Source organism: Solanum dulcamara, chromosome 2 (genome assembly GCF_947179165.1).
Source record: "Solanum dulcamara chromosome 2, daSolDulc1.2, whole genome shotgun sequence".
NCBI classification, from domain to species: Eukaryota; Viridiplantae; Streptophyta; class Magnoliopsida; order Solanales; family Solanaceae; genus Solanum; species Solanum dulcamara.
In genome coordinates this window covers 82,057,889-82,085,779 of record NC_077238.1, presented here as the reverse complement: position 1 = coordinate 82,085,779, position 27,891 = coordinate 82,057,889, and the positions used below count along the sequence as shown (strand labels likewise).

At 35.0% G+C, this 27,891-nt stretch overlaps 5 protein-coding genes across 6 annotated transcripts; 4 read left to right on the top strand and 1 right to left on the bottom strand.

The window, feature by feature from the left end:
* Nucleotides 1–32: 32 nt before the first annotated feature.
* LOC129881101 (NAC domain-containing protein 53-like) lies at nt 33–5,629 on the top strand. Its single transcript, XM_055955448.1, has 6 exons — nt 33–384; nt 2,373–2,650; nt 2,908–3,096; nt 4,127–4,606; nt 4,688–4,796; nt 4,926–5,629. The coding sequence occupies exons 1-6, from the start codon at nt 216–218 to the stop codon at nt 5,330–5,332; spliced, it is 1,632 nt and encodes a 543-aa protein (XP_055811423.1). The 5' UTR covers nt 33–215; the 3' UTR covers nt 5,333–5,629.
* Nucleotides 5,630–9,067: 3,438 nt separating this feature from the next.
* Nucleotides 9,068–9,655, top strand: LOC129873849 (glycine-rich cell wall structural protein 2-like). The gene has a single exon (XM_055949045.1). It carries the CDS (start codon nt 9,068–9,070, stop codon nt 9,653–9,655), a length of 588 nt encoding a protein of 195 aa, XP_055805020.1.
* A 320-nt stretch (nt 9,656–9,975) lies between these two features.
* LOC129881100 (protein BTR1-like) lies at nt 9,976–18,034 on the bottom strand. 2 transcript variants are annotated; one of them, XM_055955447.1, is made up of 9 exons: nt 17,761–18,034; nt 13,407–13,645; nt 13,221–13,327; nt 11,750–11,943; nt 11,308–11,396; nt 10,972–11,067; nt 10,626–10,687; nt 10,343–10,426; nt 9,976–10,231 (listed from the first exon to the last, which is right to left on the bottom strand). In XM_055955447.1, the coding sequence occupies exons 1-9, from the start codon at nt 17,861–17,863 to the stop codon at nt 10,228–10,230; spliced, it is 978 nt and encodes a 325-aa protein (XP_055811422.1). In that variant the 5' UTR covers nt 17,864–18,034; the 3' UTR covers nt 9,976–10,227. The 2 variants fall into 2 exon arrangements, with proteins under 2 accessions (XP_055811422.1, XP_055811421.1); XM_055955446.1 differs by having other exon boundaries at nt 11,308–11,399; nt 17,761–18,021.
* Nucleotides 18,035–19,456: 1,422 nt separating this feature from the next.
* LOC129881099 (histone H2B) lies at nt 19,457–20,115 on the top strand. Its single transcript, XM_055955444.1, has one exon. The coding sequence runs from the start codon at nt 19,534–19,536 to the stop codon at nt 19,975–19,977; it is 444 nt and encodes a 147-aa protein (XP_055811419.1). The 5' UTR covers nt 19,457–19,533; the 3' UTR covers nt 19,978–20,115.
* Nucleotides 20,116–21,032: 917 nt separating this feature from the next.
* LOC129881098 (uncharacterized) lies at nt 21,033–25,876 on the top strand. Its single transcript, XM_055955443.1, has 6 exons — nt 21,033–21,306; nt 22,068–22,258; nt 22,370–22,415; nt 23,468–23,550; nt 23,641–23,757; nt 25,390–25,876. Exons 1-6 carry the CDS (start codon nt 21,102–21,104, stop codon nt 25,459–25,461), a joined length of 714 nt encoding a protein of 237 aa, XP_055811418.1. The 5' UTR covers nt 21,033–21,101; the 3' UTR covers nt 25,462–25,876.
* Nucleotides 25,877–27,891: the final 2,015 nt, after the last annotated feature.

Here is a 27,891-nt window from a genome sequence, read left to right as displayed (position 1 = left end):
ATATATAAAGTCATATAAATTATTTCTTGACCAACTTTTTTCCAAGTATAACACCTCTTCATCTTCGCCGTCTTCTCTCTCTGTAACCCTTAAATCTTAGCAAAATTGTGTTGTTTTTTGTTGGTGTATGAACTTTCAACTGTTATAGTGAAGCATTTCTTGTTAAATCGTTACTAATTTTACAGAATTTGATCCAAAATTGTTATCTGGGATTGATGGAATCAAAAGGGTCGACGAAATTGATGGCGCCGGGGTTCAGATTTCATCCGACGGATGAAGAGTTAGTTAGGTACTATCTACGGAGAAAGATTATTGGTAAACCCTTGAGATTTGATGCTATTTCAGAGATCGATATTTACAAAGTTGAACCATGGGATCTTCCGGGTAAGACCCTTTTTTTCCTCTTTCTAGAATCTTCTGGGTTAGACTCTTTTTTTCTTTTTTCTAGAATCTTCGTTTTTTTTCATTTGTTATTTGATGAATAATTGATGCAGAGTAACGTCTTTATGTGTTTTTGGGTGAATTGGGGTTTAATTTGTTAGATCTATGGAGCTAAATGTAGTGAATTCATCTTCCGTGTACGTTTGACTATTGTGTGAGCTTTGGTTGAGTACTGGGTAGCTGATTTAAAGTCTGAGAAGAGTTGTGGTAGGTTGACATCGAATAGGGAACGAATACAACTTCATCAACATGCCTGGTGTAATTCCACTTGTGGGTCTGGAGAGGGTAGGATGTATTTAGAACTTAACCTCTACCTTTTGGGTAGATAACCTGTTTTCGATACACCCTCAGCTCAAAGGAACTAATCAACATGCCCAGTGTAATTCCACAGTTGGGGTTTGGGGGAGTGTAGGATGTATGTAGAACTTACTCCTACCTTTTGGGTAGTGAGGTGGTTTTCGAGAGACCTTCAACTCAAAGGAAGTAATCAAAGCAAGATTAAAGGGATATAATAAATAGGGAACGGACATGGAGGAGGATTTATATAGGCAAATTCAACTAATTTGGGATTGAGATGTAGTTATTGATTGATAAATTTCTAGCTAAATGAACAAGATTTCTATCTGAGTTTTTTGGTAGTGTTTCTTTCTTGCCTTTAAAGTTAATAGCTTGAAAGTATATAGTTCTTCACTCAGCTTCACTTGTCAACTAATACAGAACTGCCAGTTTGTTCTGCCAGTTAATACTATCAGTTCATAAATATGATAGGCAGTTTTGAACTGGGGTGGGATGTGTTCCTTCAGGAAGATTGCCAATTTGCTCTGGCTCGTCTTATTTGCTTCCATCGACGAAGTAGGTTTTGGTTTCATTGGGTTTTCCACATTTTAATGACTTAGTTTGCTTCTTACTCCAATTTTCTAATGTTCAATTGTAAGTTAGGAGATTGGCTCGTGGTTCAAGTTTTTGTTCAGAGTGCTTGAGTCACGTGTATGCATATATTTTGTCAGAAGTACGTACATTTATGCATCTGTGTTGATTAGTTATGTATAATGTGTACACTGGGAACAACATGCAAGGTGTTGCATTGTGGTCAATGAAGTGGCTTGAGAACTAGTAGGTGATTTCCTCCCATTTGTTCAAGCCTCGGTGGACAGAGTTACCCGGTACTAGGTAGCATGTATCCAGTGGAATTAATTGAGGTGAGTGCAAGCTAGTTCAGAAGCCATGGTAATCAAAAAAATATTTGTACAGTGCAAACATGGATTACAGCCTAAGGACTAAGATTGAGCATAGCTTTTTTAGGTCTGTCTGTTAGAAATTACCATTTATCTGTTTAGTAGAGCATCTACGGTACATTCTTATCTTTTACCATCTCGCTCGATTCAAAAAAAAAAAAAAAAGAGACGCAGTTTTTTATTATCCCTCTGTCCCAATTTATGTGGCACACATTTAACAAGGCACGGTGTTTAAGAAAGAAAAGAGGACTTTTGAATTTTGTGGTCCAAAATAAGCCTTAGATATTTGTATGGTTGTAAATCATCTCACTAAGAGTAAAGGGGGGATTTTAAAGTATAATTGTTTCTAAATATAGAAAGGTGACATTCTTTTTGGGACGGACTAAAAAGGAAAGTGTGTCACATAAATTGGACAAAGGGAGTGTCATTTTACTATTTATGGCATGTTATCCTTCAAGAATATGTTCACAACCCTCTTTTGTGATTTGGCATGTTAGACAATAGCTTTCCTATCTTATTTTCCTCTGTATGGAGTTATAAATCACAACCTGGCACCATTTTGGATTTGTTTATTAAAACATCTGATTATGCTTTTACTGAATTGGTGTTTATATAGTCACGATCCCTAAAGTAAGCTTAGTATAAAAAGTTTTTGTTTGATTGGTTAACCTTAGCATAATTTTATCTGTGTCTTAGGTATGTCGAGGTTGAAAACAAGAGATTTGGAATGGTACTTTTTCAGCGTGCTTGACAGGAAGCATGGTAATGGAGCAAAAACCAATCGGGCAACAGAACGAGGCTACTGGAAGACAACTGGAAAGGACAGGGCTGTCCATCATAAGTCTAAGGTTGTCGGTATGAAGAAGACTCTAGTTTTTCATAGTGGTCGGGCTCCAAAAGGTCAGAGGACTAATTGGGTCATGCATGAGTACAAACTAATTGATGAGGAGTTGGATAAAGCTGGAATTGTTCAGGTGAGATCGTATAAACATGTGGTTATGGTTGTTCGATGCAATGGCTTCCTGCGTCTCTCAACCCCTCTCTAAACCTGGTGCTGCAGGGAAAAGAATAGTGAATGACTATTTCTCAGGAAGGAGATAACCCCCCCCCCCCCTTCTCCCCTTCTTTTTTCTTTCTTGAACCGGATGATGCTGATTGTTTTTGCTAATTTATATATTGAGTTGTGTTTCTTCCTGTTAACTTATTTTCTTCTCCTCTTTTTGGTGTAAAGGATACACTTGTGCTATGTAGAGTCTTCCAGAAGAGTGGTGCAGGGCCAAAGAATGGGGAAAAGTATGGGGCACCTTTTGTTGAGGAGGAATGGGAGGATGATGAGTTAGAAATTGTTCCCAAGGAGGAGGAGGCTGAGGAAGTTGAATTTGGAGATGATATCTATCTAGATGGACATGATCTTGAGCAGGTATATACATTTGTGACGTACATTTTACTTTTCTCTGTTCGGGTTATGCCTTGGTCCGCTAAAAATCTGGTTCATTTTTGCTTAGCATACCCCCCCCCTCCTGTTCCCCCCCCCCCCCCCAAAAAAAAAATCACATATGAACACACACAAAGCCTAACAAGACATGTCGCATTTAAATGTAATAAAATGCAAGAAATGTTAACTTCCCTCTGTTTCCTGTGTCTCGGCAGCATTGTTATGCCTGGTTTTTCTTTTTTTCTTTTTATAACCTAGAAATCCCCAAGAGACAGTGACACATGGTTCGAAACTCAGTGGATAATGTGCCCTCTTAATCGTTCTCCACTTAAATAATATGTTTTTATTTGCGGTAGGATTTCGAGTGCGTGGGCATGTGTCTAACGAACACACACAGCACACGTGGTGCTCTTGCAACTTGATCATAGTCTAGGGGCCAGTTTCACTAATGCCTAGTGGTGTTAATGACATTGCTTCTCATGAACAAAAAGTTATGGAACTTGACAGACTAGCATGCAACTATCACAGTATCACTGAGTCACTTTTAATCCGAAGAAGAGCTTTCATTTGAGGGCTGCGATTTCTTTATATTCTAGATTTGAAGTGCTGAGGTCCTCGCTTTTAAGCTTAAATGTGGTATTTCAGTGCTACTTATTGCGACCAATGAATTATACATGCATAGTTTTGCCTTTAAGATTTTAAGGGACAGCTGTTAGTAGCATACAAATCTGATTTTTACAGAGTGCAAATAGTGATTCATCCTTGAAGTTACTCTATTATGGTGTCTTTGACACCAACATGAGTAACAATGGATATTTCTCATTATCAATTCTGTGTAGTCCGAGTTGATGAAGCTTTTGGATCCTATATCTTGAGTCATCCTGTCTGTACCTCCATATAAAAGAAAGCAAGGCTAGCAGCCTGTTTCCTGTTTATATTTAGATAAATTTGCTATCTATTTTGGATAGAGTTGATATGTATCTTCTCATTTTGGTGCATATTTCTCTTGCACCAGATTCTCGGGACCGACACACCTGTGGATGGTGTTCCACCTCCTTTGAACCTCTATAGTGAGGAAAATGCTAGCAATAGTGGGGAAACAAGTAACTCCTTTGATGAAGCACAAAACTGGCTTCAGCAACCGGACGAGCAGGAATCATTTGATCCTGCAATTCAACAGAATGCAGATGCAAATCCCGTCAAGCATGAATTCATGAGTGAACCAAGCAATAGTGTGAACATTGAAGATGTGGATTACTTGCTTGATGAACCAATTGTAACTGCAACTGATAACCTTCAATTCAATGATGGAGCATTCCTTGAAGCTAGTGATCTTTCAAGACCCATTGAGGTTGATACGTCAGGTTTTGACATGCTTGAGGAGTACCTTACATTCTTTGATGCAGATGATGACTTCCAAAGTATGGGTTTCAATCCACCAATGACGATTGGAGGTGATGATCATGTCTCCGACTTGGCATCTCTGGAGGAGAAGGTAACATTACTTACTGACTCCACTTCTTGTACTTGTTATGTCCTGGTCTTCTTGAATCTTAGCTAACTACTTTCATGACAGAATATTGGTGAGGTAACTGATCAACCAATTGCACCAAGTGAAGAGCCCGAGGACCAAAAGAAGAATGTTGCATCATCATCGAAACTGGAACCATCTAAATTTGGATCAGGTAGTGATAAGGGTTCTTTTTGGACTCGATACTCAAGATTTGCTTAGCAAGAATTTCAGTTAAACCAACAATTCTGTTTCTTAAGATAACATTTTTTATCTTATTTTCACTTATTTTTCAATGGTGCAGATTATAAGTATCCATTTATGAAGCAGGCAAGCTGCATGTTGGGCGGTATTCCTGCTCCTCCTGCATATGCTTCAGAGTTCCCTTCAAAAAACTCAGCTCTCCGTATGAATTCTTCCTCAGAAGCATCCAGTTCAATCCACGTCACTGGTTTGATTCAAATAACGAACATGACTGTGAGTGGCAATGGGATGGACGGGTTGATGGGAAAGCATGGGAATTACAGCGTTATCCTATCTTTAGGCTTATCACAGCGTGGTGATATCTCCGCTCGCTTGGAATCAGCAGTTAGTATTCTTCCTGGGAAGACAATTTCGACAGTGTCCTGGTGCTGGTTCTATTATCTGTTCCTTTGGGTCCTCATTCTTTCCACAACCTTCAAAATTGGGACCTTAATTCGTGCCACATAAGGCCTCAAGAATCTAGAGAGCTCAATCGAAAACGGGCTCAAAACTAGTTTTTACTTTTGAAAGTCATGGCAGGTTATCTTGATCTTTGACTGAAGTGAACATTATTATATATGATACAACCTATACCAGGAATTTTTCAGTGCTTTAGACATCAAAGTGAGTTGATGCAGATTCTGACTCCTGAACAAATTTTAAAATTCAATGGTGTATTGCAGCTTGGAAGCTGCAAAACTCATTTTACACAGCAATCAAGTACTGTGTTGACTTTACATAGTGCCATTGTCTTTTTGGCTGATCTTCTCCATGCCATTCTTATTAGTTGTTATTTATGTTTTATCGGGAAACAACTTCTTTGCCTTCACAAGGCAAGGACAATATTGTTTACACACTACCTTCTTCAGATTCCACCAGTGGGATACACTGGGTAGGGCGCAGTGGTGGTTGGATAGACACAACTTTCACAAGTTATGAGGGTGGTCGTAACTTGTCCAAAGTTCTAGAAAACGTCTTAGAGATAAAAGAAATATAAGCTTTTTTTGGAATATATGAATACTTTATGATATGATAGAGAGAAAAATGAGTTTAATTTCTTTGATAATATATACCTTGTTAAATTATACAAGTAAAATTTTAGTATAAAGATAAAGGGGTTTCAAATATTACTTTCAATCACAAGTTTCAAATTCTAAGTATGACACTATAATTTCTTTTTAAATTTCCTTCTATAAAGTTTTGTTTTTATGTAATTACATATAAGATGATTTGAACACGACATGCTATATTAATTTAAAGTATACAATAAAAAGGGAAGAGCACTACAAGACTTTGGATTGTTGAATTTAGTGTCAATATGTTATGATTGAGTTTTCAAGGAGAAAGCAAAGCAAGAAAAATATGAAAATTGTCATTCAAAGAGTGACTTCCAAGAAAAAGAGAAGAAACTTCCAAACCTTTTTTCCCACTCCCCCACTATATGCACAATTAGATGAAAATGAATTTAAGAGTTGGTGAGTTAGTGGCTATTTTAATTTGTGGTCTTCATTGTTCCTTAGGAATTCCCAAAAAAATTGCATGCCTAAGTCTATACCCAACCAAATGGCAACATATGTAATCTTTGTCCGAGAGGAGTCAAAATTTATCAAATAACACCGCTTTAACGAAAAATTATATTGTGTGAACAGATAGAAAGAAGTTATGTATATTAGATGTTGATTTTTATTTATTTATTCATGCGTCCATTTTAAAAAAAATATATATTTTAATTCCTTTAATTAAAAATTCCGACTCTATTACTTACTTCTACTGACCCTTACTTGGTATCCAATCAAATTTAGAATATTTTTCTTTCCTTTTCATATTGGACCATGGAAGCACTATTTATCAAAAAGGTTTATAGTCTACCACATATAAAGTAAAACAACTATTAACTCTTACTCATCTTGCTGGGTGCTATAAATGAAAGGTTCATGGTATGATGAATAGGATTTCGACAACTTTAATTAAAAATTTCGAATTCAAATTTTATGTATTAAAAAAAAATTGGTAGGAAATATTTTGCATTTTAATAAATCACGTAATGTAAATTCCAATTAATTAAAGTTTTAAGATAAATATCAAACACTAAATAAAAAACGAAGAATAGTGAATTAATGAATTATTTTAGTATTTGGTATTCATTGGTGGCTTAGGAGTTCAAAATAATTGCATGTCTATTATGCCTATATCCAACCAAAAGACAACATATGTTGAAGACCTAGTAAATCCTTTCTTGTTATTCAATCAAATCTCTAATATTATTTAAAGTTAATATATAACAATAATTGAGTTCGAAAAAAATATATATAAATGCTACTGATTCACGTGAACCTATAAATGATCTAGGTCCATCTATGTTGCTACATGTTATTATATAGATAAATACCTAACAATTATATCTTGATTACATGTTATATGAAATCTTACTATTTACATTATCCCATTTAAACTTGCCTCAAATCCTCAGATACTAATATAACGTTGCTTAGGTGATAACATTCTGATATATTATTGTATAGTAAAAATTCATCATATAATATTACACATTTTAGACAATCAAAATCCACAATAAACTAATAAACTATTTATCTCGAACTCACTCGCTATATATGTAACTCAGGAGCATAATTACACCACAAGTGTCTTTAGTTAAAAAAAAATTAAAATTACACCACAAGTTATAGATTCGATAGTATCAATAGCTTTTTATATATATATATGTATAAACTATTTATCTCGAACTTACTCGTTATTCTATCATAAAATATAGAATTTGTAAATTTAAAATCTTAGATCTGTCTCGGATATACAACAACAACAACAACAACCCAGTGAAATCCCACAACATGGGGTCTGGGGAGGGTAGAATGTACGCAGACCTTACTCCTACCAAGGTAGGACGGCTGTTTCCTGGAGACCCTCGGCTCAGTAAAAGCATAGATGCATAAAAAATGTTAGATAAGAATAGAAAATTAAAAGCTTTATGAGAAAAACAACAAACAAATAACAAATAGATGACAAATAAATACAAATAAATAAAGACTAATAACAAATAACGATTAAATAAATAATGAAAGCGTCACAGGTAAAATTGAGTAATCAAAGCATAGAAAGTAATAAATAATAACAGAAATAACAGAAATCAGAAGTCAAAGCGCAAGAGATCGTAATGCACTACTACACCTATGAATAGAGAAGAATAACGAGACTATGGACTAGCCTTCTACCCTAATGTGGGTCCTCCACACCCTCCTATCTAAGGTCATGTCCTCCGTAAGCTGTAACTGCGTCATGTCCTGTCTAATCACTTCTCCCCAATACTTCTTCGGCCTACCCCTACCTCTTCTGTAACCATCCATGGCCAGCCTCTCACACCTCCGCACTGGGGCATCTGTGTCTCTCCTCTTCACATGTCCATACCATCTCAATCGTATTTCCCGCATCTTGTCTTCCACCGAGGCCACTCCTACCTTGTCCCGAATAGCCTCATTTCTAATCCTGTCGCTCCTGGTGTGCCCACACATCCATCTCAGCATTCTCATCTCAGCAACTTTCATCTTTTGAATGTGAGAAGTCTTAACTGGCCAACACTCCTCCCCATACAGCATAGCCGGTCTAACCACCACTTTGTAGAACTTGCCCTTAAGTTTTGGTGGCACATTCTTGTCACATAGCACTCCGGAAGCGAGCCTCCATTTCATCCACCCTACCCCAATACGATGTGTGACATCATCGTCAATCTCCCCACTGCCTTGCATGATAGACCCAAGATACTTGCAACTACTTCTCTTTTGTGTGTTAAATTCTTGATATAATTTTCCATGAAGCTAGATGAAGGGCCACCACTTTGAACCCCATCATGATAAGTTTTAATATACTTATATTATAAAAAAATACAGCCACACATACACTACCAACACCACTAACTCCAATCAACATATTCATAGTTTCCTCTTCCAATAAAATATTACTCTTTAAGAGGCTAGTAGAATACCATGCAACTTATAAAAGTTGGATTTTGAGTGCCTATAAATAGCAAGAATAACCTTAAACTTTGTCATTCACAATCATAAGTATTTATTTTCTTGGCAAGTCACACTTTCCTTATAAATATTGCATAAACACAAGTACTTATTTAGTATTATTGTACTTGATATATATAATATAAGTCTTGCATTTTGGAAGTTTGGAGTTAATATAATGGTGCATTCCAAACTTATTGGAGTTGCAATATTATTGATATTGCTCTTTGTAGATCTTGCTTTTGGTGCAAGATTTTATGGTAGAGGAGGAGGTGGCGGAGGGGGAGGTGGAGGTGGTGGTGGAGGGTCAGCATTGGGGGTGGGGTCAGGTTATGGATCAGGGTATGGCTCTGGGAAAGGCTATGGGTATGGTGAGACTAATGATGTGTTTGAGAATGGCGGAGGCGGTGGCGGTGGTGGTGGTGGTGGTGGCGGCGGTGGTGGCAGTGGTGGTGGAAACTCAGGAAGGGGTAGTGGCTCTGGATATGGCTCAGGATCAGGGTCAGGGTATGGATCAGGTGGAGGAATAGGTAGGGGTGGTGGTGGCGGTGGTGGCCAAGGTGGTGGTGGTGGTGGCGGCTCAGGAAATGGCTCAGGTTATGGAAGTGGAAGTGGTTCTGGTTATGGAAGTGGTGGTGGTGGTGGTGGCGGTGGTGGAGGAGGAGGTGGTGAAGGTGGCGGCAATGGTTCGGGTTATGGTAGTGGCTCCGGCTATGGATCAGGGTATGGAGGAGGAAATGGAGGCTATGGAGGGGATGAACCTTGAAGTATATTAGATGAAAAAAGTTAATTAATTTACACATAATTTGCATATGAAATTAGGAAGTTTGTGAAATAAAATGCATGGTTTTCACTTAAACTTATTTATGTAATGAATTTTTCATTGTACGTTTTATATTTGCATGTTTTATACCATAATTTTCCTTACAACTCTCTTTAACTTTTAATTTCATATTATTTACTCCGACTAACTAACGTACACTCAGAATCGTTGCCTAATCAGTCAGAGACTAAACTTTGATTCATATGTTGTTACTGAAACAGATGCTGATATTGATGAAAATGACCATTTTCTACAAGACATGATAAAGGAACAAAATAAATGTCATTATCCAATAAAAATCACAATTCTCAATTTAATGTTTACCTACTTAAAAATTACAACTGTATAAAATGACCATATATTCAGTCAATTGAATCAATTACAATAGTTCTATTACCTCAAATTTCTGCTTCAAATGATCAAAGACTCAAACAAAATTCATGCACTGTTTTTTCTCTTTTAGTTGAAACTTCTCCTCTTCTGGCCAATATGGGGATCAGCAAATCACAAACTCATCAACTATAGAAATGTCAAAATAGTTCCAAAATCAATATATGCATATGAAATTTCAGCTAATACATTACGAATAACATAAACGAAATATTAAGAAATCGAAATCCATCAGATCACCTCTCAGTAACTGTTGCTACTTTCTTAGATATCATGGACTCGGCTATGCTGATAGCTCTTTGAGATCCAGTAATGGTCACCTTCCTGTAAAAGTCCAGAAAGTCTTTATATATATAGTCCTATGTTGCTCGGACTTTTCAAATTGCTGGCCCACCCTGTGTAAGATCCTCCAAAAATGACTACTTTTGGAGGATTAAACACACATCCGGCAATATTTTGAAGAGTCTGAGCAATGTAACGATATACTTCATATATCCTCATGCCTAAATCCAGGAAATCTTACCTGTCAGAAGTGCCAGACATGAAATCGCCCCTATCTGATATCTTTATTCTAGCTCCACTTACCTGCAACAGACAGCAGATATTTAATTAGGACTCGTTTGGTTTGAGGTATAAGATAATCATGGTATAAAGTTTGGTATTCTTCATCCCGTGTTTGACTTGTATTTTGAATCTTGAATAGCTAATCCTATATATCCCCTTTTCAGTATAAAGAACCAAATGTCCGATGAAAAATGATCTTTGCACGACTAATCCATGTATTGCAATCCCTGAATAACTAGTTTCTAATCCAAACGACCTCTTACAACATATAGAAACAAGGAAAAGATTGCAACTTCCTTACTCACCTGACTTATCTCCATTACACTCCTTCCATTCCGGCCAAGCACCAAACCAATACGCTCATCAGCAACACCAATAGTGACAGAATTGTTCCTATCTTCCTGCAAAACCACCGAAGTAGGCACAGGTCAAAAAACTGATAACAAAATCTGACAGTTCATAAGAAAATGGCACTCTTTTTCAAAAAAAGGGAAGAAAATGGCAGAATCTTATTTAGGAACATGATAAAAGCATTCCCGTTATCAGCTTCAAAGCCAATAAAAAGAATTAAGTTGAATTCAGGCAAAAGTGGGTTGAAACCCAATCAAAAGCATTAGGGGCAATAAAAATGATGTCCTCACAGAATTAGGCTCCATCTTGTTCTGATATCTGTTATTTGGATATCTCCCTCCAACTCCATTTGGTGGTCCGTAGTTCATTCCAAGATAAGCTGCTAAGAAAATAGGCGGCAGTAGAAGTAGAACTAGGAATCAGAATATGACATTATAAAACAACTTTAAGATGCAGAATCAACTACTATGATGATCTTCTAAATAGAACACCTAATAGCTTGGAAAACATTACTAAGGATATGGTCATAAATGTTGTAGAAAAGTATGACAGACAAGAAACAAGTAATGTCTTCCCTCCACTCATCCGTTCATTTACCTCAGGTACTGTATGAAACGATACCAAAAGAATTTCACAAGCACAGATAATGATCAAGACAGAGGAGCACATCATATTCCTCCTGATCTATCACTTAAATGAAAATATTACAAATGAATTAAATTGGAATAATACCTGCATAAGGAAATGGAGCATTCATGTTCTGTACATAATGAGTGTCTTCGGCCAACTTATATAGAATCAATTCAATAGCCCGCATCTGCTCCCCTAGAGTTCCAATCACTATTACTAACCTATCATGCAGTCCTGGAAAGTTTTCATCTTGAGGTAATATTTTTATGCCAGCCCGAGAGTCTTCAATAAATGACCTGTAAAAGAAAACCATCTATGTTAATTTGATGATTTTGTCGACCATTTTTGTTTTGTATCTTAAATTGTATTTGGAAATTTAGTAAAATGTGTTTCCTTTGTATAATTTTGGTTGCAGATGAAGTTCAAAATGGACTTTCACACAATAGTTACAACTTACAACTCCATTAAATAAAATAGTCAGTGTTGTCAAAGAGGCGCTTGAGATGCACTTAAGCCCTAAAGCTAGAGCAAAATACGATGTGCATTTCGCGTCGCTCAAGTATTGCTTCATTGCAGGACAAAAGCGCTAAGGCAAGAAAATCATTACTATGTTTTTTCTTGGATAGACTGACACTAGACAATATATATTTCACTCTTTTTTTTTACCAAATTCTAATTTTTTTTCAATTTTTCTGTACATATTACGGTTTATAGTTATCATTCTTGAACTACATATAGATTTTTATCTTTCCCTTCTCCTGTCCATAAAACCCATGCGTTATTTGTGTTTGCGCTTAAAGCTCCAACAAATTTCAGCGCTTCTTGTTGCTCTTCACCTTTGATAACACTGCATTCCCTTAATTTGCAGATTAACTGTATGGTTATTATCCTAACTTTTCTTGCTTGATGACCTAGGTTATGAATATCTGTGTTAAGAACCTCCCCGAACAATAAAGTCACAAGCACTAAATAAAATAACGAACAACTTTAAGCATTTATTCCCACCAGACTCACATGTTGCACATTGACAACATCCTGGTGTGGGAAGGGGTACCAACACATTAACCCAGGGAGTTCAACCATGAAGACAAAGTTTAAAAGCGAATGAGTTCGAATATTCAAATGGGACAAGGAACCCAGTCAGATCAACAAGAAGAATTGAACCAAAGCTTCTAATGGCATGTACTATTTGATTTAAAGCAGTAATAAACTAGGATGCAAGGCTCACACGGTTGATCAAACTTCCAGTTAGAAACATAAAAATGAAAATGGAACATTTTTTTTGTCAAGGCGAAGTCAGCTAACTCATTCCAGCACAAGGCTGTGCCATTGCATGCTTATAAAACAGCAAATTCAGATTGGTCATGTTACAGAAACTAGTTAACATTATCAGTACCAAAACCAAGCATCTTAGAATCAGGAAATCTTTGCTTGGAAGAACAGAAGAAGAGCTAGTTATCTTAAATGAGTAATGAGACTATGAAACCTGCATGTGTTTTCAGGAGCAGCGTATTTGGGGGCGGGGGAGCAAGCTAAAAACTTATAGGACATAAAAATGAGGAAAGATTCATACTTTATCACAGATCCTCCCTTCCCGATAATTCCACCACAAGAGCTGTTGGGCACAACTAGTCTAACTTTTGATCGCGGGCCAACATCACCACCATCTTCAACATAACTCTGAGTTGGAAGAAGATAAATATTTTCAAGCCATCTGTCAAAAACAGTACACAGAATGGGATTTAAGACATCATATTACCTCATCTAGTAGTTTATTAAGAATAAGATCAACTGCCTTGAGTACATCATCAATTGGCCCAGATACCATTACAATCCTATCCATGGTACCAGGGAAAAATTCATTGTTGCGTGACAACTGAATTCTCGCCCCAGAACGAGACTGAAAGTCACTGATTGTCGAGCCGCCCTTTCCAATTATTGAACCAGCCTCAGCATTTGATAGAAGGAACTTAATAGATATTTTGTTTTCCTCATGGTCTGGAAATATAACAAACACAAAGGTAAACATCAGCACAGTGAAGAGTAAGAAGGGAATGAGATACTGTGGCATAATCAATTAAATATTTTGGTCAAATTACTGAAAACAAGATGAAAAAATTTGATCCCGGAATCATAAAATGTAAATTGAAACCCTCTACACAGTGCCAGTATAATGATACCAAGCATCTTTATAGGCATAACCCCTAGTAATGGAAAAAGAGTTAAAACGTATTCTCAACCCCCCTCCCCCTAAAGCAGCAATAAAGACATATTCCCATGTTAAGTACAAAACGTATAAGATAGGTGAAATGGTGTAAAAATTTTGGCATAAAAGAGAGTGACTAGGAGGACTAGAAAATTACTATCAGCAATGATATCATTGAAGCTAAAAGTTTGATCCACTTGTAGCTTTTGTACATACTTGGACTTCCTTGTCACGTCCTTTTGCAAAAAAATACTATGTCCGACATATCAAGAGGGGGAGGAGGAGTAAGAAATGTTTCGTGAAGGTGCATTGTCACATCAAAAGATAGTTGTTTTTTCACAGGAATGTAGTTGATAAGTTGAAAAATGCAGCTCTGCTACACACTTTCGAGATTAAGCACCTTTTTAATTTAGTATTTACAAAAGCAAAACTTCCCATCCAATCCGTAAGGTGATGTGTTTGAGGGTCAATATTAGTCTTTGGGAATTAAGGATGGCCACATGTGTGAACGCAAAGGCGTCATATAAGAATCAAAATACAATGACGCTCAGTGAGATACAGTATGTGACAAAGATTGCAGTTCTTTTGACTGAATGTGAATGAAAAAAATTGAAAATGATTCTTTATCTCAAGACATAGGAGAGGTTATGCCCCTCCATAAACCTATCATGACTAGTTTATAGAAGTTAAGGCTTCCTTCCAATAGAAACTAAAAAATTCAATTATTCCAAGAAATGTTTGTCAAGTTAATTACCATAACTAGCCTAACCAAAATTGTTTTTGACTCAAGACAGCAAACAAGCATACAGCACAGAAGTCAAAAAACCACCACACAGCATCTGGATGCGCAAGTACAGACTTCAGACCATAAATAGCAAACATACAAGCTCATTCTGAAGGGTCCACCTCACAAACAGAAAATCGAGAATACACGTCTCAGTTCCCTTTTCTTATTTAACTCCCTGAATTTCTAAATGATCTTCTTTTTTCACGCACCAGAGGGTGGAGAGCTTGTTGATTATTTGGATCTAATGGTCGGAAATTCCGCCCTTTCAATCATACTATTCAGTGTGCTTTCATCAGGGACATGGTGAAGCTGAATATCCTCAAAATAAAAGAGACGAGGTTGAGAAATCTGATCCTCATCCTTGATCATCCTAATCCTACATACCCCGTAACTAAATGAAGACCTCAGCAATGAGGACCTTAAGTTTCACTTACTTAACACCTCCACAACATCTTGTACAAGCTATTAACAAATAGCAACCTCTGGAAATTGAATTGAAGGATGTTACCCCTTCTATGAAGCATCTTGTCTAGAAACAAATATATGGACAAACATCAGCACAGGCACTTCTGCCTATTCAGTCAACTTTAGCAGCAATGTTGCATGAAGGAATTTGATTACCTAGTCCATATGTATCTGATCCAGTTGTACTTTCTCAAGGTACTGTACATGATTGTATTAACTTTGGTATTAACTGCTACATATAGAAATGGTAAGTGAGGATATGGATGTTCAAGACAAATGTATCATATGTTCAGGGACTAAAGTCTACTCCTTTGCTGAGCCCCTGCATCCCCATTATTCCATCTATGTTCCAAAGTAATGATCTACGTTAATTGGATGGTATGCACACCCTCAGGAAGAATAGTTAGCTAAGAATCCAATAAAACATTGTCATATCTTTCAAGAAGGAGGTCGGTGGTCAAGTTCAATTGGATTGTTCACAAAATGTTCCTATATTCTTTTTAAAATGTTGTTAAGCAGAAAGAAACCAAACTCATCCTGATATGATTCTTTCCATCTTTTTAATTCAGTTTTGAAACTCTTTTGTATCACTACTATATATGGATAGTCTATAACCTCAAGGTCAATCCTGAATTATTTCTAACTTATAGATTTTTCATTTCCTCTATCTTGACTAATTTGGGTTAGATTGAATCTTCTACCTCACCATTGCTTCTAATTTCTTTCTCATTTAACTAAACAAGCACCTTCCTTTTTTTTGAAACTGGTAACTTCCAATCTTCCATAAACAATCACCTTTCAATTTTAAGTTTGTTTCTTTTCCCCTAAAAACTAAAGAAACTTGCTCCTCTTGTAAGTTCACACAGTTGCAACCAAAAGTAAGTGTTTCCTCTATATTAACTTATTTAGGTTAGATTGATAACATGTTTGGCCAAGCTTCTAAAATCAGCTTGTTTTCAAAAGTCTGTTTTTTAAAAGAGCTTTTCCAAAAAAAAGTATGTTTGCTTAGAAGCAGTTTGTGTTTGGCCAATAAATCTAAAAAGCACTTTTGAGCAGCAACTAGTGTTGGCCCAAACTTTTAGAAGTGCTTCTAAATGTATTTTTTCCCAAAAATGCTTTTCAAAAAAGTGCTTTTAGGGAAAAGCTACATTTTTTTAGCCCAAACTCTGGGCCAAACACCTCAATTTTTTTAAAATAAGCACATTTTGGAAAACTTAAGCACTCTTGGCCTCCCTAGAGCTTGGTCAATCACCTCACATTTTTAAAATAAGCATGTTTTGGAAAAGTTAAGCACTTTTGGCCTCCCCGAAGCTTGGTCAAACAGGTTATGAATCTGCTAACTCACCCATTGCTTCTAATTTCTTTCTTAGGCAACATAAACCGTCATCTTTCAAGTTCAAGTTCACTTCTTTTTCCAAAATAGCAAAAATAAACTATCTCATTTTGAAAGTTCAGACACTTGCAACAACAAATAGGTGTTTCCTCTATAACTTAGATTGAATCTGACATCCACCCATTGCTTCTAATTTCTTTCTCATTTAACATAAACAGTCATCTTTCAAGTTTGTTCCTTTTTGGGGAAAAGCTAAAGTAACTTGCTCCTATCGTAAGCTCACACAGTTGCAACCCAAAAATAAGTCAACAATGTGCAAAATAAGAATCTTAAAACCACATTACAATAGTACAAATGATGAATCATGAAATGAGCTTCAATGAAGAAGTGGGGATTCATCTAGCTAGATGAAATCTTAATAGCTAAGATGGTTGGCTATATAAGGTGACAGTTTGATTCACCACCTTGTAATCCCCTGCCCCAATTTCATTTTCTTATAAAAAGAAAAAAAGGAAGATTCATCTAGCATCTCGACTAATTTCACGTGATACATGTTACCCGAGGTAACAAATGGGAAGAAATCACCTACTAGTTTTCCATTCAAACCTAAGACCTCATTATTCTCAACCCACTTACATCGACTTCATTTACGACTAGGTCACACCTTTTTTTGAGAAAAATAAAGGGATTCATCTAGCCAACCTAGTTGTTATTGTTGTGTCGGGTTCAGTTTGCATGCATCTCGACTAATTTCACGTGATACATGTTACCTGAGTTAACAAATGGGAAGAATTCACCAACTACTTTTGCATTCAAACCTAAGACCTCATTATTTTCAACCCACTAACATCGACTTCATCGACGACTAGATCCCACCTTTTTCTTTTCAACTAAAGGGATTCATCTAGCCAACCTAGTTGTTGTTGTTATGTCAGGTCCAGTTTGCATGCATCTCGACTAATTTCACTTGATACATGTTACCCGAGTTAACAAACGGGAACAAATCACCTACTAATTTTGCATTCAAACCTAAGACCTCATTATTCTCAACCTTCTCACATCAACTTCATCGACGAATAAGTCACACCATTTTTTCAAAATAAAGGGATTCATTAGCCTATGCATCTCGACTAATTTCACCTAACAAATGGACCTACTACTTTTGCATTCAATCACGAGACCTCATTATTCTCGACTCACTTACATCTACTTCATCGACGACTAGGTCACATCTTTGTATCCCATTATTATACAAAATTTATCACCAAACAAACAACAAAGAGTAGATCCGAAGCTAATAGAGTAAGAAAAAAGATATATACCTGACAAAGGAGGAGGAGATTGAGATCTGCGAGGCGAAGAAGAGTGTTCCTGTAAACCTTCAGTAGATGAATTATAGTCAGATTGAACTCCTTCCATAGCCATTAATTACCTAATAAGTGTAATAAATAGAGAGAATTTATAGATGAAAAATGGACTCAAAACATTAGCAATTTGTGAAGAAAGAAGAAGAAGGTGAAGATTGTGATTTATGTAGAAATATCTACTCTCTCTGTATGTGACAAAAAAAGAGGAGATTTAAGAGAAAATGGAGAGAGAGTGGTACAAGCAATGCTAACGAAGTGGTAATATAAAAAAAGAAAATGACAGAAAACAAATTTTGAACTTTTTTTTGTCAACAATATAAAAAATGAAAAGAATATGCGAAATATATCAAAATATCATTTAATATCATGATCTAAAGTAGAAAGTTAGGATTAAAAAAAAAATTAAAATATAAAATATATATTTAACGAAGAAAATGATTCATAAATATCAAGAAAATCTCATCAAATCCTAAGATATACAAAATAAAAATGAAAAAGCACTAGACACTGAATATATACAAAAATATACTATATCAATTTATGTAGAATTGTATATTGAAATCAATTATTTTAATACATTAACCAAACCAAGACTTGAGGTTGAGGAATAATATATAAACTTTGTCCTAGCACTTTGTGAACACTTCGGATGCACTTAAAATACTTATTGTCAAGTTGAAATAAGTCAACTGAAAAAAAAGTATGGACCTACTTCATTGGATCTCTTTTTTGGATTTTTCGCTTAGTGTTCAAAATTTGCATTGAAATTTTGATTAAATTTAAATTGTGCAGCGCAAGATTTATTTAGGAGTGACGTTTTATACCTCTTAATGATATTAGGACTTTATTCAAGACCTTGATGATTAAAATCTATTTAGATGAGAAAAAAGGTTTAATTTTGATATAAATAAATATATGTATTGGGGCAGAATATTAGCTAGACAAGAATTTTTCATGTTCAGAAGAAGATGAAAAGTTGCATAGATGAGGATGTTATGATGGTTGTATGGCCATATAAGGAAAGATATGATTAAAAAATAAAAATATTCAAAAAAAGATAAGAGTTACCTCTAGACAAAGATGCGATAAACTTCAAGCATATGAGAAGAAAATAAATAAATACCCCAGTGCATAAGTGTGAGGGATTGGTTATAAACAATTACCTGACAATGAACCCAATATTTCAAAACAAGTGAGTCACTTGGGATTAAATAATAAGTCATAATCGAAAAAACTTAACTCAAAAAACTTTTTCTCATTTATTTATATGTTTGTTTGATTAATAAACCAAACTAATAAGTTGTTTTTCTTTATTTATCGTGATCCATGATTTGGAAATTTTCTATTATAAGTCAAATTGGACTACACCTAAAACTACCCGTAAATGAAAATAGAAATTATTCCGATAAATAAATATATATTAATTAATTAACTAACATAGGTATAGTTTGAATTTATCAAAATACGTAGTATAAGAATGGGGGCATACTAGGTAGAGTTCAAGAAAAAATGACCCGGATCACAAAACTATTCATCACTACCGTTGATTGAATAGTAAGATCAACGGCCATCCTTCACGATCCAAGTCACTCCTCCTCAACCAATCACAACTCCCGGCTAAACTACTATATAAAGCAAACCCCCGTCATATTCTCTCCACAAAACTTTCCAAATTCCTTCCAATTTTCACTTCAAAGCATCTGTCAATTTCCCCTTTTTCTTCCTACAATGGCACCAAAAGCCGAGAAAAAGCCCGCCGAGAAGAAACCAGCAGCTGAAAAAACTCCCGTTGCCGAGAAAGCTCCGGCAGAGAAGAAGCCAAAAGCCGGTAAGAAGCTACCAAAGGACGGTGGTGCAGCTGCCGGAGACAAAAAGAAGAAGAGATCGAAGAAGTCGGTTGAAACCTACAAGATCTATATCTTCAAGGTGTTGAAGCAGGTACATCCAGATATCGGTATTTCTAGCAAAGCTATGGGTATAATGAACAGTTTCATCAACGATATCTTTGAGAAACTTGCACAGGAATCATCTCGTCTTGCTCGTTATAACAAAAAGCCTACTATCACTTCTCGTGAAATTCAAACTGCTGTTCGTCTTGTTCTTCCTGGTGAATTGGCTAAACATGCTGTTTCTGAAGGAACTAAGGCTGTTACCAAATTCACTAGCTCTTAATTTTTAGGTTTTGTGCGCTACTGTTAAGGTTTAAATTAGTATTTTGTGGATGTAAAATTAGTTTAATTAGCTTGCTTTTAGCTTAATCCTTTTGTTAATCCTCTGTTTATTATGAATGAAAATTTCCAGTTTTCTTCATTGATTTTGCTTGATTTTCAGTTCTCGTCATTGAATTTGAGTTTTTTTTGTTGATAAGTTGAAATTGGCGGTGTATTTAGCGCCGGGTTAGGTGGTGGGTGAAGTTTAAGTGCGTCATGTGCTGCTAAAGTCCAAAACCAGTACATAGTTTTTTCTCCTCTAAAGTTGTGTAGATATTTCCTGTTGACGGGGTTCTTACGATGCTAAAATGCGCCTTTGATAATTCCAATGTTAGATCATTCAGCGTCCATATTTGCAGAAAATTACTTCTTCCTAAGAAAAATAATTTTGATATCTAAATATTGCCCTTATTAATGGGATTTTTAAATTTTGATTACTCCTAATACTGTTAAATTACCTTATTATTAATGTAAATTATATCTGTGTAAATGGTATTCCTACAATATGGTTTTCCTTGCAATGTCTTCGTAAGATGCTTAAAAGTAAATATTTATTACCTCACCCATTTTATGTGACAAGTATTGAAAAAAATGACTTATTTTAATACTTAAATAAGATATTTATATAACTATACAAATATGTAATACCCTTTTTTTGGATCCAATTGATAATAATTAACGATAAAAATATTAATCCAAAAATAAACAAACTTCCCTATCCCAAACTATATTGTTAATATTTGTTGAACAACTTTTCCTTTTGTATTAATATTATGTGGATATATGATGTATAATCGAATTAAATCGAAATTGATAACAATTAAATTGATGGAGGTATATTTTATTTGATTTGATTTGATTATGATAATTTTAAAAATAATGAAATTGATTTGATTTTAATTTTAAAAAATAATCGAGCTAAATTGATCCGTTAATCTGGCCCCAACACAAACTAAATTGCCCCTTTTGTGGTTAAGCTAAAATACGCTTTGGTGTCTTATTCTAATCCTCACAACACTCGTGAACTTATCCTTTTAACCTCACACCTTACACTCTTCTCTTCTCATCAACCAAATCTCCTTTTCCATGGCGTTGAGCTCAGCTTCATCTTCGCTAAGTAATCTAAGCTACATTTCTTTCCAATACAAAAACCCTAGATTCTCTACTACCTTTTCCTCTGTTGATTCGTCAAAATGTACTCTCCGCATTACTGCTGATTCTGCTCCTAAAGCTCGATTTATTTCCCGGCGTAAAGAGTCATTATCTGTTAAGCAGCTTCAACGTCCGCTAAGTAAGTTCTCTCGAACATTCGGTTTTCCATTTTCTTACTGTTTTAAGTAGTTAAGTCGAATTTTACTAAGTATAATCAAAGTTGATTTGAATGTTGATATTGTTTTTATTTGTTGAGTTTTACTATTTTTTATTAGTTTTTGGTTGATTTGTTCGTTTATTTGTGCTTGCCGGCGAAATATAATCCAAGTTGATTAATTATTTGATTTAGCTGAGCATTCGAGCTTCCCTGTGAGATGTAATCCAATTTGATTGATTTCTGAAGCAGTGACTTTCGATATTGATTTTCTTTCATGTGTTGTGTTTGAGCTTGACGGCGAGATATAATTCAAGTTGATTCATTCTTGAAATTGTTTTTATTTGTTGAGTGTTTCTTATTTTTTGAATTAGTTTTTGGTTGATTTATTCGTGTATTTGAGCTTGCCTGCGAGCAAGTACTCAGTGTTGGAGATAAGGAAGAAAAAAAGTAGTTAAATCTAATTTCACAAATCATAATCCAAGTAGGATTCATTATTTGAAGCAGAACCTGTTGAAATTGTTTTTTATTTCGTGACTTTTTTCTTTCTTTTTTTTGGTCGATTTAGTGGAGTATTTGAGCTTGCCTGTGAGCAAGTAGTCGGTGTTGCAGATAAGGGGAAAAAAAGTAAACTCTATTTTCACAAAGTGTAATCCAAGTTGGTTGATTATTTGAAGCAGTGGATGTTGATATTGTTATTATTTGTTGAATTTTCGACGTTCTAATTTTTTTTTGGGTTGATTTAGTGGAGTATATGAGCTTGCCAGCGAGCCAGTACTCGGTGTTGGATGCAGAGAGGATTGAACGAGTGGATGATAGTACGTTCAGGTGTTACGTGTATAGGTTCAAGTTCTTTGCATTTGAAGTATGTCCTGTTTTGTTGGTAAGAGTTGAGGAGCAGCCTGATGGAAGTTGTATCAAGTTGTTGTCTTGCAAGGTAGTATATTGCTTTTTCTTATACTTATTACTGATCTTCCAGCTGTTTAACATTTCTAGTAATTTATGGTTATATATAATCATGTTATTGTTTCTGTTGTTTGATTCTCAGCTTGAGGGATCTCCTATTGTGGTCGCTCAAAATGATAAATTTGATGGTATGTAGTCTTTTTTTAGTGCTATTTCTATCATTTCGAATATATGTGCACAGGTCTTTTTAAAAATTGAATATGTGATCGTTGAATTCAAAGAACTTTTATTTTTATGCACTTGTTCAGTCATGCTGAGATTTGATCTTTTTGTTTTGTATTAATCCATAAAGGTTAAAAAATGCGTTTAAAACCAGATTACCTTTTCTGGATGCAACTTGATGCTGGACTCACTTTGATTTGGATATTTCTGTATTTCTTTCTGCGAGCAAATTCTTCTTAGTGGCTGTTGTATTTTCGCGTTTGGTTATAAATTGTCTAAGAGTCAAAAGTGGGAGCAAATTTTTCAAAGAAATAAATGTTGGTGAAGAAATGCCCATAGCAAGATTTTCTTAGTCCTATTAACTATTCATCAATGTCTACATAAATCCAATCAATCTCTTTTTTCCTGACATGGCATTTGTAAAACAATAGAGATAAAATTGGAGTATGTGTTTTCTCTTTTAATATTGGATCCATGGAAAAGGCACTAGAGGTCCCTGATATTTTGAGAACTACAATGTAATCTTACTCTTGCTGCTTGTCAAAAGAGAAAAAAGTCCTGTTTAGAGGATGGATGCTTTAGTGCTGTCTGTCAGTTTAGTGCACCATTAACTACCTTTATTCCTGTAATACCTGAAATAGTTGCATTTGTCATCCTCCTCAAAAGTTGTCAACTACAGCATAAGCTATCTTTCTTGTTGTAAGGTTAATCCAGGATTCCAATTGTCAATTAACGAATAATTGCTTCTGCATCGACTTCGGAGTAAAACTTGATGTCCCCATAAGTTCAAGTCAAGTTCGGCAGTTTTAACATGTTGCATATTCTTCCACTAGTTATATTCTAATTTGTGTTGATAAGCTGTCGGTAAGAGGTTTCTGTTGTGAACATTGCAAAGATAAATAGATAATTGACGTAATCATGTAACATGATTGAAGTCAAGTTTGTGTGTTCAATTCTGAATTTTATTACATAATTCTTTTCAGGAGTGCTTTGACACTGATTTAGTATGGGCATGCAGCTTCTATGGTGAACAAAATATCTTATGATAGCAAGCGAAGAGACTCACCTTTGCAGCAGCTCACTTCAGATGCTGTTATTGAGGTATTAGCTAAGTTTGTCCGTATTGCAATAAAAGTGAAAACATTACAATATTGGTTAGTCTGCATCGGTTTTGATTGGCTATTTATGCAGGTTAACATTGAAATTCCCTTTGCATTTCGAGCAATTCCAGTGCAGGCAATCGAGTCAACTGGTTCTCAGGTCCTAGATCAGATACTAAGGATCATGCTCCCTCGGTTTATGTCACAGGTTTGTTCGTTCATTGTCCGTTTAGCTTGATCTTGACAGTCCGCTTTCTGTTAAATAAAATTCTTGTACTGTAATCCTTTAAACTATTGTTTCTTGCCATTTCCTGCTCCAACTCTCTAAAGTGTCCCTTCCATCAAGGTGGTAATTGAATTCCAGAAAAGACTAACAGATGGTTTAATCTTCTTGTTGTCCTTGTCACTTTATAGTTGACACTAGTATCTCTTCATTTTTCACTATGTTCTATTGTTACTTCCTTTTCTTTATCACCATCTTCCTCACATTTTCATCTTTTCTACCCAAGGAAAATTGTACAACTTTTACTATTATCACAAGTCATTATTAAAACATTACAATAAGTAACAGGCACAAACAAATATAGTCATCTGGTTGTACTAACTCTATATGAGGCTGCATTGGGAGGCATGTAGCTGCTACTCCCTGAAAGTACTAAGGTAAAGTACGGAATCAACATGTTCTTCTAATTGATGAAAAACAACCATCTGATTGGATTAACCAAAAGTTGATATTTTAATGTGGATATCCTTCATCCTTCGCTTTATCTTATGTTCTCCATTATTATTTTAAAGCACTTATTCGGTTTAGACATGCCTTCTTTTGTAAATTTCTGTGCTTCCTAGAAAAAATTCTTTTCCCTTCAAGATAGTTTTGCCTAATAAGAAAATTAAGGAAAATAGATAGATAGGTGTTAAAGATAAAGGAGAGAGAAAAACAAAGGGGACAGAAAATAGTGCCAAGATTGACAAGGGATAGATAGCCTAGTGGGAAGGGCCTTCTTGCTCCACCTGCAACTATGAAGATGAGGCTTCGAGTCACCAAGAGGGTAATGTGGGAGAAGTGACTGCGTGACGTCTAGGTACAGGAGTTTGTTTGTGAGATTTATCATACGACTAGGTACAGGAGTTTGGTTGTGAAATTTACCATACGAAAAAATGGCGTCTTTGGTTTCTGTTTCTTTTTAGTGTTTAACCCAATGAATTGAGTTCTAGCATAAATTTTACGGCATTGGAGGGGGAAATGGCAATAAATAATAGTTTCCGTTTCCAATAACGTAATAATTTATCTATGGGGTGAAACCGAATTTAGAAGAAGTAAGATAAGTTGGACCATGACAGAATATTGTTCTCTAAAATGAACCAATCAACAATACCTTGTGAGTGCACAAAAATTTAACCAAAAACAGAAGGCATGCCCTTAATTGAACAAGCTTTTTCTCTATCCGATTTTGAAGTTAAATATCGACCAGAAGGTAACCCTGATCAACCAGAACTGAGTGGATAGGTATGTACTAGAAAATCTAACTCAATGTAAACCTTAACTATGATGAAGTTCTGAGTTTCTGTGAATTGCCTTTCTTTCACATAATTTACCATGCTGTTGTTGTTTGTGAATATCGTGGGTGTGATTATACATTACATCAGCTGAACTCTACAATTACTTCCAATTTTGGGGTTTAGCTGTAAAATTATACCTTTCCTGTTTTTAGAAATCGTGATTCTTAACCTACGTGAGAATTTACATCACTGTTTCAAGTAGTAGTCTCTCTTTAAGATGGCTTCCACTCTTTTGTATTGAAAATTTCGCCTTTTAATGCGCTGGGTTTCTTGCATCCAGCTAGTGAAGGACTATCAAGCTTGGGCTTCAGGTGATACTTCGAGGCAGCCTCTAGGAACTGGTCAGATTTGAGACAGCAAAAGTCATGATCCTATGCAAGTCTAAATTGCATGAGAGCAGGAAGTTCTTTGGTGGAAACAAATATTTTCCGCCAGTTTCTCCATATCAAGCTGATAATTTGATTTTCTCAACTTATGCTCGGTTAGTGGTTAAATTGCAGCTCACTCCAGGCAAGTGTTCCTGCCAAGCACCAACCATAAATGTGTAGAAAAATATGGATGGATAATCTGTATGTATTGAATTTTGTTGCCAGATGACATGTTTAAGCCCTGCACAAACTATTTTCTTCATATATTTGGTGTAAAGACAGTCTGGCTGCCGTTGATGTAGGAGTTATTTCAGTCAAACTCTTTGGATGTCTTCTCCTTTTATTTTATAGATCTTTAAAACTTCCATCTTTTATGCAAGTTTTTTTAGTTTTGGAATACTTGATCATTGGACTGGAACAAAAAGAAAGAAATTTTACTTAAATACGTTTTGTATTAAGTCATATGGGGCAAGGTGGAAGCGAGCCTGTGGTGGGATATGCCGAGGGAAACAAGATTGAGATAGTTCGAAAATGTGAAAGGTTGACTCCTAACATGAGTTAGGAGATAGGTAGAAGTAGGCTGAAGAAGAATTAAAGAGAGGTGATTAGACATGCCATGATACCACTCCAGTTTACTAAGATCATGACTCTAGATAAAAAGAGGGTGAAGGTCAAGGATATATAGTATTATTTAATAATCCCGATGTTCTTATTCTTTTTAGTGTATTACTATTTGTTATTTCATTTGGTTTGGATCTCAATCTACTTTATTAGCTGAACACTCTTTCTAGTTTTTTTCCTCTTTATACCAATTACCATCACAGTAGCTTATGATGTAAGCTCATTTTTGGAGGCTACTTTATGAGAGGTGACTTTTTGATTATTAGTTAATATTAAAACTAATCTTTGTTCAACTAATAGTTGGTAGTCCACTTTTTTTTTTCTTTGATATATTTTAGGGATGCGTAATGGTGAGGTTTACTCCCACAAATTATTAAACCATAGGCATTAAATATGATTTCATCTGCATGTGCCTTTAATTTGAGTGTTGAAAGTCATAGTCGTATAATTTGAGTTTTGCAGATATTAGTATCAATCAATACGTAACTTGTAGTAATATTTTCAAAACTTTTGAACAATCAACGTCAATTCAAAGGAAAAAAATTAGCTAAGTAGCTATACACCACGTTTACTTGGAGTGTTGGACCATCATTTAAATTAATCACACGAAAATAAGTATGATCTCCACCTATTTAATTACTACGTGTACATTTGGACTAGTCCACTTGTTGGAATTAGAAATTTGAATTTTTCCTATATTTGTTTATACCTAATGAAAGTATGAATATTAATATATAATTAACATTTCAATCATTAAATATATTATTCATATCTCAATCATTAACTATATTTTTTAAAAAGTTTACATGCACTTAATAAATATAAATGATTAATATCTTTATCAAAATCTTAATATCATTAACGCGTTATACATTCAAGAATTTATGCAAAGATGATGTTTAACCACTATTCCATCATTTACAATTACTATCGCTTACGATCATCATGATCCTCAACTACAATTACTATTGCTGCTAGTCACAAAGAATTCTCATCAACACTATTAATCATCATTTGCAATCATAATTTTATCAATCATTATTACTACAACAATCACTAATCACTACTATATATCGCTAATCATTATTCAGTCATTGTCATTATTAGTTATTACTATCATTCACCATATTATTAGCAGCCGTTTTATCAATTACCACCGTTAATTCTATTATCAGCCACCATCATCATTACCTACTGCGCATAACATTTACCCTAGTTGACATTTCAAGACTACAAATTTCATTTTTAATATGTTTATCGATTTTTTTGTATAACATGTTTTTTTGTATATTATCGATAAAATATAAATTAAACTCATATAAATTCCTTCTAACGAGCTACTGAACTAGGGAATAAATAAAACATAACATGACAAGGTCAAAATTTGTCATTCTAAAAAAAAATTAAAAAATTTATCATTCTAATGAATTCATCAAAACATCAATCGCAACAAAATAATTCTCTTAGATTGGAAATATAAACCAATTAGATTGGGTAAACATTTCATTGACTTTTACTATATAGTACAAGATTCAGATCAAATTTGCCTGAATTCTTGAAAACATTACAAACTTCTTCATATCTAAAAATAAAAGTATGAAAAATACATACAACAATTTCTTCAATTCTAGCATCATATAACCACCAAGGATCATCGCGGAATGAACAAGATTCCCCATTCTAAATCACAGGTTTCAGATTCAAGCCTCGAAAATGAAAGCATTTTTTTTCCTTTTGATGTAAGGGCACGAATCTGAATTAGTCAAGAACTCAAAACAGATACCGAATTCTGA